The sequence below is a fragment of the Panulirus ornatus genome, chromosome 2 (assembly GCF_036320965.1).
Source record: "Panulirus ornatus isolate Po-2019 chromosome 2, ASM3632096v1, whole genome shotgun sequence".
NCBI classification, from domain to species: Eukaryota; Metazoa; Arthropoda; class Malacostraca; order Decapoda; family Palinuridae; genus Panulirus; species Panulirus ornatus.
Genome location: NC_092225.1, coordinates 73,025,962 through 73,039,809, shown reverse-complemented (window position 1 = coordinate 73,039,809; position 13,848 = coordinate 73,025,962). Strand labels below are relative to the sequence as shown.

At 40.0% G+C, this 13,848-nt stretch overlaps 1 protein-coding gene across 2 annotated transcripts in view; it reads right to left on the bottom strand.

Annotated features, from left to right (window-relative positions):
* The window catches only part of LOC139757188 (UV excision repair protein RAD23 homolog A-like), a 79,983-nt gene extending 73,147 nt beyond the window's left edge, over positions 1-6,836 (bottom strand). For both annotated transcript variants that reach the window (XM_071677330.1, XM_071677339.1), the window contains exon 1: positions 6,672-6,836. In XM_071677330.1, coding sequence (XP_071533431.1) covers positions 6,672-6,740 — 69 coding nt within the window. In that variant the 5' untranslated portion in view covers positions 6,741-6,836. The remainder of the gene's footprint in view (positions 1-6,671) is intronic.
* Between the last annotated feature and the right edge of the window lie 7,012 nt (positions 6,837-13,848).

Genomic DNA, 13,848 nt, shown 5'->3' with positions numbered 1-13,848 from the left:
CCTTGTACTCTGCCTCTGATCCCGAGATCTCTTAATTATAATCTGAGGCACCTAGGTTGCCTGTTCTGAATTATTGCATTGAACAATGTGTAATGAATACTGCTCAAGTGACTTCTAGAGGCCAAAGAATGGTGTTCAGGGATAACGTGCACTGGCTTAAAACCTTGCCTAGATTCTTGAGTACCTGCACCTAGAAACTGGGTCTTCCATGTGCTACATGAAGTTGTAGTAACTAAAACGTAAGGCCTCTACTGGCCTTTAAGGGCGGACTCTACTACCTTTGAATCCTGCCTTTGATCCTGAGGTATCTTCATTATAATTTGAGGCTGCTAGGTCAACAATTTTTAATGAGTGAAGCAAAGTAAGTGCAATTAATAAGGCTGGGACAATCTTTCTTGGCTTTGGCCAACATTAAATAAGCCAATTTATCTCAGTTAAAATCTGTGCCTAGATCCAGAAGTACCAACACCCAAATCCTGGTCAACAAAGATTCTGTCCCATGGGAAAAAATGTTTCTTATGTATTTTTGCACACTGAATCTAAATACACTTGAAGAATTTTTCTATCACCTGTAGTTTTCTGTTCAAGCATACTCACATTTCATTACATACAGTATGTATGCACCAGAGTTCTACAGAACATTTGAAGCAAAAAGTTTAACAAACACAGCTATTTTCATTGTTTGTGAGGTGCAATAGCTTCTTTTTGAAAGCACATGCCAGGAAACAGATGAAGAATGGCCCATCCACTCATATACACATGTATATACAGAAATGCCCATACACACACATATACATATCAACATATACATACACAGACATATACATATATACATATGTACATATTCATACTTGCTTGCCTTCATCCATTCCTGTCGCTACCACGTCACAAAGGAAACAGCATCGCTACCCTTAGAAACAGCATCACCTCCCCTGCTTCAGCGAGGTAGTGCCAAGAAAACTGGCAAAAAAGGCCACATTCGTTTAGACTGTCTCTAGCTTTATGTGTAATGCACCAAAACCACACCTCCCTATCCACATCCAGGCCCTACAAACCTTTCCATGGTTTCCCAAGATGTTCCACATGCCCTGGTTCAGTCCACTGACAGCACGTCGACCCCAGTATACCACATCGTTCCAATTCACTCTATTCCTTGCACGCTTCTCACCTATGGCATGTTCAGGCCCCAATCACTCAAGATCTTTTTCACTCCATCCTTCTTCCTCCAAATTTGTCTCCTGCTTCTCTTTGTTCCCTCCACCTCTTTATCAACCTTTCCTCACTCATTCTCTCCATATGTCCAAACCATTTCAAAACACCCTCTTCTGCACTCTGAACCACACTCTTTCTGTTTTCACACATCTCTCTTACCCTTTCATTACTTACTCGATCAAACCACATAGTGTCCTCAAACATTTCATTTCCAGCACATCCACCCTCCTCCATACAATGCTATCCATAGCCCATGCCTCACAACTGCATAATATTGTTGGAATTACTATTCCTTCAAACATACCCATTTTTTGCTCTCCGAGATGACATTCTCTCCTTCCACACATTCTTCATATACATTCACCATTTCCCACAATAGCAAGGTAGCATCAAGAACAGAGGACCGAGCCCCAGAGGGAAAACCCTCACTCGGCCCCCTTCTCTGTTCCTTCTTTTGGAAAAGTAAAAACTGAAGGGGAGGATTTCTAGCCCCCGCTCCCACTCCTTTTCATCGCTTTCAACTAAACACACGGAATACATGGGAAGTATTCTTGCTCCCCTATCTCCAGGGAAATACATATATACAGGGTGGGGTAGGGGGTGACGGTTCTGGGAGAAAAGAAGAATGTGTGGAAGGAGAGAGCAAAAATGGGTATGTTTGAAGGAATAGTTGTTCCAACAATATCATATGGTTGTGAGGCATGGGCTAAGATTGGGTTGTACGGAGGAGAGTGGATGTACTGGAAATGAAATGTTTAAGAACAATGTAAGGTGGTTTGATCGAGTAAGCAATGAAATGGTAAGAGAGATGTGCGATAATAAAGAGTGTGGTTGAGCGAGCAGAAGAGGGTGTGTTGAAATGGTTTGGACATATGGAAAGAATGAGAGAGGAAAGGTTAAGAGAGGATATATATGTCAGAGGTAAAAGGAACAAGAAGCGGGAGACCAAACTGGAGGTTGAAGGATAGAGCGAAAAAGATTTTAAACGATTGGGGCCTGAACATGCAGAAGGGTGAGAGGCGTGCAAGGAATAGAGTGAACTGGAACAATGTGGTATACCATGGTCAACGTACTGTCAATGGATTGAACCAGGGCATGTGAAACGTCTCCTTACACAACCTCACTAATGCGAGAGACAGCGACAAAGTATAATAATAATAAAAATATGGGATGATGAAGTAAAACTGCCAGTGAAAGAGAAAAGAGACTTCTGCTTACAGGAAACAAGAGCAAATGGTTGGGGGATGTATGAGAGAGATCAGCAGAAGGTTAAAAGGATGGGAGAGAGGTTGAAAATGAGGGCGAATGAGAGTTGTGGTGAGCGAGCATCATCAAATTTTATGGAGGATACAATGTTTTGGAAGCAATTAAATAATGAGTTAAAGACAAAAGAATAAATGGGAACATCGGTGAAGGGGGCAAAAGGGAAAATGATAACAGGTAGTGATGACGTGAAAAGATGGAGCGTGAATTTTCAAGAACTGTTATATGTGTTTGGTGATAAAGTGGTAGATACAGTATGTTTGCATTGGGATGGTATGCGAAACAAGAGTCATGGAGAGTGATTTGCTCATGAGAGATGGTGGTGAAAGCCTTGCCTGAGATGAAATGTGGCAAAGAGGTGGAGTGGATGGTATTGCAGTTGAATCTATTAAGAAAGGGGATGACTGTGTTGTTGATTGGCTAGTTAGGATTTTCATTGTATGTACAGATCATGGTGAATTGCCTGAGGATTGGCAGAATGCCTGTATAGTGCCACTGCAAAAAAGGCAAAGGAGATAAAGGTGAACAGTCAAACTACAAAGGTATAAATTTGTTGAATATACCAGGTACGTTGTATGGGAGGGTGAAGGCATGTACATAACATTAGACAGGGGAGGAGCAGCACGGTTTCAGAGGTGGTTGGGGATGTGTGGATCAGGTGTTTACTTTAAAGAATGTGTGAGAAATTAAAAAAACATGGATTTGTATATGGCATTCATGAAAACAGAGAAGGCATATGAGTTTGCTGACAGAGATGCCTTATAGAAGGTCTTAAGAACATATGAAGTGTGAGGTGAGCTAACAGCTAAGGGACAGGTTAGTTAGGATGTGAGTCTGAATTGAGAAAAATTGAATGATGTGAAAGAGTTTTAGATACCTGGAAATGTATATGGCAGCAAATGGAACCATGGGAGCAGAAATGAGTCATATGGTGGCGGAGGAGGCAAAGGTTCTTGAAGCACTTAAGAATGTGTGGAAAGAGAGAACTTTACTTAGGAAGGCAAAAATGGAAATGTTTGAAGGAAAAGTAGTTCCACCAATATCATACAGATGCGAGACACAGAAGGTGGATGTGTTGGGCATCAAATGTTTGTGGACAATATGTGTTGTGTGAGGTTGTTGACTGAGTAAGAAATGAAAGGGTAAGTGGGATTGTGGTAATAAAAATAGTGTGGTTGAGAGAGCAAAAGGGGGTGCAATGACTTGGACATATGGAGAGAATGAGAGGAAAAGTTGACAAAGAGGATATGTGTCAGAAGTGGTGAAAATGAGAATGGGGTAACCAAACTGGATATGGAAGGATGGAGTGAAATAGATTTATAATAGTTGTGGTCTGAGCATGCTGGAGGTTGGAAGGCATACAAGGGATAAAAGGAAGTGGAATGATGTGACATACTGCAGTCAACATGCTGTCAATGGACTGAACAGGTCATGTGAAGCATCCAAGGTAAATCATGGAAAGGTTTGTGGGGCCTGTTTCTGGATAGGGAGCTGTTTTAATGCATTATGCATGAGAGCCAGAGAATAAATGTGAACAGATGTAGCCTTTCTTCGTCTGCTCCTAACGCTACCTCGTTAATGCATAAAATGGCAATCAAGTGTGGAAAAAATTTTGACCACATACCACAGTATGTTTGAAGGAACAGAGGTTCCAACAATGTCATTTGGTTGCAAGGCATGGGCTATGGATAAGGCTGTACGGAGGAGGGTGGATGTGTTGGAAATTAAATGTTTGAGGACAATATGTGGTGTGAGGTGGTTTGATCGAGTAAGTAATGAAAGGGTAAGAGAGATGTGAGGTAATAAAAAGAGTGTGGCTGAGAGAGCAAAAGAGTGTGTGCTGAAATAGTTTTGTCACATGGAGAGAATGAGTGAGGAAAGATTGACAAAGAGGACAGATGTGTCAGAGATAAAGGGAACGAGGAGAAGCAGGAGTCCAAACTGGAGGTGGAAGGATGGAGTTGAAAAAGATTTTGAATGATTGGGGCCTGAACATACAAGAGGGTGAAAGGTGTGCAAGGAATAGAGTGAAATGGAACGATGTGCTATACCAAGGTGGATGTGTTGTCAATGGACTGAACCAGGCCATGTGAAGCATCTGGGGTAAACCATGGAAAGTTCTGTAGGGCCTGGATGTGGAAAAGGAGCTGTGGCTGTGTATATACGTATATGTCTGTGTATGTATATGTATGTGTACGTTGAAATGTATAGGTATGTATATGTGCGTGTGTGGGGGTTTATATACATACACATGTATGTGGGTGGGTTGGGCCATTCTTTCATCTGTTTCCTTGTGCTACCTCACTAACACTCGAGACCAATTAAGTACAATATTCAATATAATATACCACAGTAGAAAATACTTGGATGCTTTCCTCTATACTGATGCAGGAGGATGTGCTTGTGGCCCGGATGGTGGCATGAACTGATCCTCTTAATTCAGGTAAGGACAGCATATCATGATTAAGGGTATCTTTTATATTTCATTCTACACACTCAACACACTACATATAGTTTCTTTCTAAATGAAATTTGATACACCTCATTTGTATGTCATATTCTCACATGTCATACTCATCATTTCCATTCTGCACACTTATGTATTTTCTTCATATACATATTAATGACAAAATGAGACATTCTTTCTTTTACTGCAATATAATTGCTACATAAATCTAGCTCTCCACTATCCCAACACTGGTACACTTTCTTTAAAAATTTATTCACATCTATTAAACGTTGTTTTTTCCCAACTGTATTTTATCAAGTTGCTAATAACGTCAAAGATAAAACGTGGTCATGCATTACTCGGAAATTTATACGAGTTTGCAAATGTGTAAAGATGCAACATAATACGTGATACTTTGATTGTGCACAGCACAATGAATATGGTAAACACTGCACTACCATTACAGAACCAAACTACTTTTCAGTACAGTAGTTTTGAAACAGCTAAATCAGTGAACTATCATGGTTTACATTGGTTCTGTTGATTTCATCATGTGCCTCTCTTATTTTTATCTCATTTTTAGAGTGATGACCAACACTGTTTCCCTGACCTGATATGGGAAGAGTTCATTGTTCCCATATCATAAGTTATTATAGAAAACAAAATAATACTCTAAATCATGCAGCAGCAGGATATATCACTTGAATAAAGGGTAAGAAGTCCAATAACATCCAATTCTTCTACAGCTTAAAGTTAATAAGGTGGCAGCCCTTAAATGGAATATTACCATTAGGTAATAAAATGGAATAAAAGGGAAATAAACAATGCCAAAATAACAATATACCATTTACCCAACTATGCACAGTGCAGGCATAACAGCCACTGTCTCCTCAAATAAAATACTAAAAAAAAAATAATTCCTTACCTTATCATATAATGCTTTCCATGTGGCAGAATAAATTCATGCATTTAAGGCATAAATGCCAAACTTTCCAATCATAATTTTTGGAGCACTCTTTTACTACTTCAACAATACAGCTAAGTAAATGTACAAAGTCGTCAGCCAGATCATGCGTTACAATCAAACTATTAAATAATTCACAATAATCGTACACGTGAAAGGATTAATTATTTCTTAAGGTCTTATGATATAGTTAGCAAAGACACAAAGATTTATATATACAGGAGCTCATCTGAGAGATTCCTGTATACCTTACCTCTGAAGAGCAACAATGGCTCTATATCTTCATAATGAGGTGTCGTTTTTATCTTTAAATAATAAGAATATGCAAACAATGTAATTAATATATACAATGTCATTTAGGACTGCAACAGACATCTCTTAGATTTTTTGTGTTATCTTCCAAGTTCTGTATTACGTACCATATGTTGTTAACACTTCATAATACATTCTCCTGCATGTGATATATGAATCTCCAATTGATTTTAGTGAAATAAATACAGTAACGGTTCGTTTCATAGTTGGAGCCTCCAGTTCCTTACCGTATTTTCTGGCACCAGATGGGTGACAAGCCATTACTGGCCGCTGAGGGCCAAGGTTGCCGCCCCTTTTATCACCTAGAGCCATGGCCACACACACCTTGACTGATATCTTCATTCTATCTTAACACCAAAAGATTGCAGCCTAAGGACGCTTCCCCAGAACTAAACTCTGCCTACTCGAAGATAACTTTGCAACAAACTTGTCCCAAGCTTCATGTATTTTCCTATGACTATCACAGCTTACCGTAGCAGACAACTCAATTTCTACGGTGAAAGTCTGCTGTTGCAAGTTTTTAAGCGTAAGAACCACCATTTTCGGCGTGTGTTGTTCTAAATAATCCTTAACACAGCCTTGTTTGTCTCACTCCTGCTGAATAACAGCCGCCATGAGCTGTGACGTCATGTCCGGTATGTCGAGTTCCAATACTCTCCTGCAGTACAGGGTGGCGCACAAACATCCTGATTCGTCACCCTTCTCTCAGGATTATACCATTTTACGCCTCATTAGCCCCCAAGAAAACTATCAATATGGCAGATAATAATTCTTCTGGGAATTCATCCATTTATAGTAATAATAAGTATTAATAAGAGGTATATCGCAAATACATCCCTGTGCCAAAGAATAATGTAGTTCCCCTACAGGTTGTACTCATTTTTCTTTTACTCATTTTTCTTTATTTGTCACTGGTCAGAAAGACTTGGTAATGTCTCTTTGTGATTTGGTCTTTCGCAACGCTGTCTCGTGACAACTGACAATGTTTATATTTGCTTCGTCAACAGATCGCTCAATCCGCAAGGGAATATGTTTCTAGAAGCAAGCCAAAATATCCTGAAATTAACATCTAACTTTAATCATTCTTTCTTGTACAGAAAAGTACCATTTGAATTAGTCAGTATATGAGTAATTTTTTCAGCCTCGTAAAATTTATGGGTTGGGAAGAACCAATAAGTGTTTGTGTATATGTATATGGAGGTCTTCATGTCAATCGAAAATATTTTTATCACTACTTATCAGCTTCTGTTTCATGAAGATCATGCTCTCCCTGTTCATATTATTTAGATTAGGTTTCATTTATAATATTAGTTTTCCTTTGATGTTTATAAAGAAACGTTTGTACCTGGGTTTGCGTCTGCTTGGTTAGTGACGATCAGCTGATCGGGCCGTGAGAGGTTGGAGCACATGTGCGTGAGGTTTAGGTAGACGCATTCATAACATATAATCTATAAGGTTCACAGACTTTCTTTTCTTTCTTGTCACTTGGATAACAAAATATGTAAAATAGTATTTATCAGGAAGATTTCCAGATCTTCCCTCAGCTGTGCTCTTATAAATTATGACCCATCAGATTTATTCGCTCTATTGACTAGTTCAGAGCTTCTTCAGTTAAAAAGTGTAAAAGTTTCATAACTAGAAATTCATTTGAATCTGCTCTTATAAAGCTGACCGATGGTAAGAATATGAATGTTAGTAGAGGATTATTTAGTCTAGGCAACGTCAGCTTACATGTATTTCAGTGACTTGGCCAAGAAGGTTAATGGCCTAACGCACCCTGACCTGAGTAGTAGGGTCGGGTTTTGTGACCTGAGTAGTAGGGTCGGGTTTTGTGACCTGAGTGTACTGTGACTCCACGTGGGTCACTATACCACCCTCATTGCCTACTTCATTACCGTGTATGATGTTATCCTGTCAACATCTGTTGGTGTCTGTATATTTTCCTCCATCTGTGATTTGTTGTTATTTGCTTCTGAAGATGTGTTTGAATACACGAAAGCGCTCGAGCTAATATTTCTGCTTTGATTTTCCTTCGTGGTCTACATGTGATCGTCACGTGTCTGCTTCTTGAATACCTCATATCATATATTTACACCCTAGCCTGAGCCAGGCACCCATTTTATCGACTAACCCCTACGGGTGGATGAACAGCTGGGTTGACTGTGGACCGACTGCCGCGACTAGGATTCGAACTATGAGCTCGACTCTGGGCGGCCCGTGAATGCATCACGGTCAGGAACGTTAAATGCTACACCACAAGAGTCCAATTTTGACAGCGTAGGAGCATCCTGTCATTTCCTCCGGAGTCTGCCAGGACTTATGGTTGTCACTGAGTTACTTCAGTATTGCCTTAACTAGGGAGTTTGGGTTGTCTAAATTCTCAGAGAAACTGAAATTGGGAATGACAATCTTCTTGAAAGGAAAGCGTCAGGGACGTGAGAACACATCTAAAGCAACAATTACTAAAAAATTAATGAAAAAAATACATTCACGACATCGCACGGGAGGCAGATGAGCTGACATTATGAGTAGGCGGTTTATTGTATATCTGGGATCCATTGCAGCTTACTTTAACTTGTTCGCTTATCATTTCCTGGTGACAATAGAGGGATGACACCATCTGTATTATCTAGATAGTTTATCATGCATTTTTGCTTAAAATAGTGCATCCATGTAGCCTAACTACTCGCCCTTATTGATGTAAGACTATCGCAACGCAATTTATGGTAATCACATTCTGGTACACATTTTACCCCTGAGATACTCAGTGATATCAATTTGATACATTAATCTTGAAATGCCTTCATCTGCTACTAAGAATCTATAAGTAACATCCTCTTCAAAACAAAAAGAAAAAACTTTGAATTGCAAAACGACAATAATTTCGCGTGTTGTAATTTTGAAGTCTGAAAAACGACAATAATTTCGCGTGTTGTAATTTTGAAGTCTGAAAAACGACAATAATTTCGCGTGTTGTAATTTTGAAGTCTGAAAAACGACAATAATTCGCGTGTTGTAATTTTGAAGTCATGTTTGGAAAAAAAAATAGAACTAATCAAGTTAGATCGGTTACAACAATGACAGTGTTGTTTCTGGTGAATATCATTAACGAATATATCAGACTGAAAAGTTTGGGTGCTCTGAGCTGGCTGATCGCCCTTAAGCCGTCTTGCGGCCGGTTATTCATACCCAAAAATCTTCAAAATGGCACATTTTGTTCTTACGGTGATGATGGCCGGGTCATTATCTCCCAGCTACTGTGGGATGATGGTCCGTACGTTATTACCCAGATACACTTGATGATTGAAGAAGCTTCTTCAATCATAAATTATAAAAGTTTAATAGATATGAATTCATTTGACTCTGCTCTTATATAGCCGACTGATAGTGAGAATATGAATGTTAGTAGAGGATTATTTAGTATAGACGACATCTTACATTTATTTCAGTGACTTGAGCAAGAGGGTTGATGACCTGACACCCGTAGTGACCTGAGTGGTAGGGTCGGGTTTAGTTACCCAAGTGTGCTCTTCCTCCACGTAGGTTACCATACTACCCTCGTGGATTATGCATCGAGACCGTAGACCCCCTATGCTTAACCAGGTCCCACAGACCTTTCTATGATAATTCACCACGACCGCGTCACGTGCACTGGTTCAGTCCACTGACGTCGTGTCGACCGCTGTACACACTATACAACAGTGTAGTGATGTATGCGTGTCCTTGTAGGGACGAGCGGGTATGTAGGGTTTGGTCAGGGTAGAGGACTGCAAAATCTTTAAGACAACGATGGAAAGCTCAAAATAAGAGTGGCATGCATGAACACACTGTATGAGTGGTATATAGGAACACACTGTATGAGTGGTATGTATGAACACACTGTATGAGTGGTATGTATGAACACACTGTATGAGTGGCATGCATGAACACACTGTATGAGTGGTATATAGGAACACACTGTATGAGTGGTATGTATGAACACTGTATGAGTGGTATGCATGAACACTGTATGAGTGGTATGCATGAACACACTGTATGAGTGGTATGCATGAAACACTGTATGAGTGGTATGCATGAACACACTGTATGAGTGGTATGCATGAACACTGTATGAGTGGTATGCATGAACACTGTATGAGTGGTATGCATGGACACACTGTATGAGTGGTATGCATGAACACTCTGTATGAGTGGTATGCATGAACATTCTGTATGAGTGGTATGCATGAACACTGTATGAGTGGTATGCATGAACACACTGTATGAGTGGTATATATGAACACTATGAGTGGTATGACCTGTATGACACTGTATGAGTGGTATGCATGAACACTGTATGAGTGGTATGCATGAACACACTGTATGAGTGGTATATATGAACACACTGTATGAGTGGTATGTATGAACACTGTATGAGTGGTATGCATGAACACTGTATGAGTGGTATGCATGAACACACTGTATGAGTGGTATGCATGAACACACTGTATGAGTGATATATATGAACACACTGTATGAGTGGTATGTATGAACACTTTATGAGTGGTATGCATGAACACACTGTATGAGTGGTATGCATGAACACACTGTATGAGTGGTATGTATGAACACTGTATGAGTGGTATGCATGAACACACTGTATGAGTGGTATGCATGAACACACTGTATGAGTGGTATGTATGAACACTGTATGAGTGGTATGCATGAACACACTGTATGAGTGGTATGCATGAACACTGTATGAGTGGTATGCATGAACACGCTGTATGAGTGTAAGTTAATAATGACACGGGGAGATGTGAGAAGGAGTTGGGAGAGCAAGGAATATATTAATCGTGGTATGTGCTGGCCAGGGGAACATCTGGCACAAGGAAACAAACACTAACACACCCCACTACTGCTCCCTCCACTATAAATACCTACGTTCTTTTTTTTTTTTTCTTTGGTGGTTTGAAGTGAAAGAAAGAAGATAGTGTACTAAGGCAAATTGGAGACAAAGAAAGTTATAGAATGTATACACGATGTAAGTTCATCTGCTATCATTAAAACAACTGAACAACGTATTCAAACAAAGTATGTATAACGTATGTATTAGTTAAGCTTTATATGTGGATGTCTACAAGTACTTACGACTAAATTTTGCCAATAGGCATGGCCAGCGCTCAGCGATCGCCAGAGAGAGAGAGAGAGAGAGAGAGAGAGAGAGAGAGAGAGAGAGAGAGAGAGAGAGAGAGAGAGAGAGAGAGAGAGAGAGAGAGAGAGAGAGAGAGAGAGAGAGAGAGAGAGAGAGAGAGAGAGATTTAGCGGACATTAGAAAATAAAGCTACAAAACTGGTCAAATATTTCCTAGTAAGTTGCACAGAAAAAGTAGAAATAAAAAAAGGAGGCAAAATAGTTTTGTTTTGTTTTTATTGGCGCGGAAATTTAGCGCAGTGCAGCGATCATCGTAATGCTGGCATCACACAAGCCAGGAAGTGCGGAGTAAGACGACGACAAGCCTTGCAAACCTCTACGACACAAACGTAGAAAATCAGTAATTAAGACAGGTAGCAGATGCCTTGATGAATGGTGAATGAGATAAAAGTAGTACTTTACCAACGCAGAAAGAAGAAAAGATGGAAGGCGCCCGCGAACGCATTGCGTTGTAGATACCCGAGAGAATAGGCTGTCAGATATTTTGAAGTTTGATTTTCATAGTTGAATGGGACACGATATTATATCATTCTTCTAGAAGATGACAGACAAAGAGTAAATCAGGAAAATGCCACTATATGGGAGATGCTGGTACAAGACTACTGTATGGGGCTAGTAAATAGAAGGCCACTGAATGAGAGAAGTTAAGGCCACCATATACGAGAAGTGAGTACATATATGTTTTAGATCACATGAGCCTACCTACACCATGGTTAAGAAACGTGTGTCCTGCACCGTGCCAAGTTATATGTGGCCCTCACCAAGACGACTCAAATAATCTCATTCTTTCTTTTCTACGTTGGAGGCTCCACTCACGGTCAAAAGTCTACATCAAGGCCAGGCCTTGGTTGAAATATAGAGTAGTTAATGAGAGGGTAAGGAAAGGTACAAAGGAAAGTATTTACAAGTTGTGGAAGAAGCGAAAAATCTGTCTTTTAAAAAGTGCCAGGTCATAGTTATTGGGAAAGGCGTGAGAGAGTATAGAATATAGAGTTTCACAGTTTCGAGGTGTAGGGAAAGAAACATCAAAACGGCCCACCCTTGAGTTGCCAACATCCACACAGTAATCATGTAACGCAGCAGCTTGCTGAGTATTGCGTGGTTTAGCTAGTAGTGGGGGTACACAAGCAGACAACTCTCGGGAACAAAAACCAAAGTAATTCCTATATAGGAGGGAAAGTGTACCAACATTGTGGCTTAAGGCAAGCAGGTCACGTTATGAAGTTAGCCTGGGAGAGTTTGTGAGTCAGACCGCTTTCGACTCAAATCTGTCAAATAATGATGCAGAGCTAGAACCACCCCAGATGTGAGAATAGTACTCCAAACAAAAACGGATAAGCCCTTTTGAAAAACGGAGCCAATGTTCGGAAGAAAAGAAACTTAGACGTCTAAACAGGACTACCAGCTTCTTAAGGGAAGACTTAGCCATTTCCGTAATGTGGGGTTTCCTAGAAAGAGTGGACGACATAGTAATACCACGTACGTTCATTTGAGTCAAGAGTTGGAATTACAGAACCGTCAAAGGAGAAAGGAAAGTTATGAGGAATTTTCGACAGAGAGATTGATGGAAACTGGGTCTTTGAGGTATTAAACTTATCCTTGATGCCGTCTACCCCCACTGTTATATTCTGTACAAATCTGAGTTTAATGAAGAAGTTGTGTCAAGACGAGATGCGGATCGAGTGAAAGAAGAAGCAGCGTATGAATGCAGTTACATATATGGAAGAAAAGAAACTTGATATGGAGAAAAAGTGTGAGAGACAGGACAGACCCTTGCGGAACACCGCTGTTGATGGCCTTATACTAGCTTCTTTCATATACTGATCTTGTACTTAATTCTACCATATAGTGGCATTGTACTAACTTCTCTCATTAAGTACAAGACCAGTGGTCTTGTACTTAATACTCCCATGTAGTGGTCTTGTACTAACTTCTCCCTTATAGTGGCCTTGTACTAAAATATCTTATATAATGGCCTTGTACAAACTTCTCTCATATGCTGGTCTTACTTAATTCAACCATAAAGTGGCCCCGTACTAACTGCTCACACATAGTGGCCTTGTACTAACGTCTATGTAGTGACCATATACTATTTTCTCCCATGTAATGGCCTTGTACTGACCTTCCACGTAGTGGTCTTTTACTAACTTCTCCCATATAATGACCTTGTATTAACCTCCCATATACTGACTTTGTACTAACTTTTCCCCATATAGTAGCTTGTACTAACTTCCATACAGTGGCCTTGTTCTAAAGTCTCCCATATAGTGACCTTTTAGTAACGTCTCCCACATAGTGATCTTGTACTACCTTCTCTCATACAGATGCCTTGTACAAATTTACATACAGTAGCCTCGCTCTAATTTACATATAATGGCTTTTAAAAAAATGGCCTCGTACTAATATATACAGCCCTCGTACTAACTTCTCTCACTAGTGCACTAACTTTTCCCTC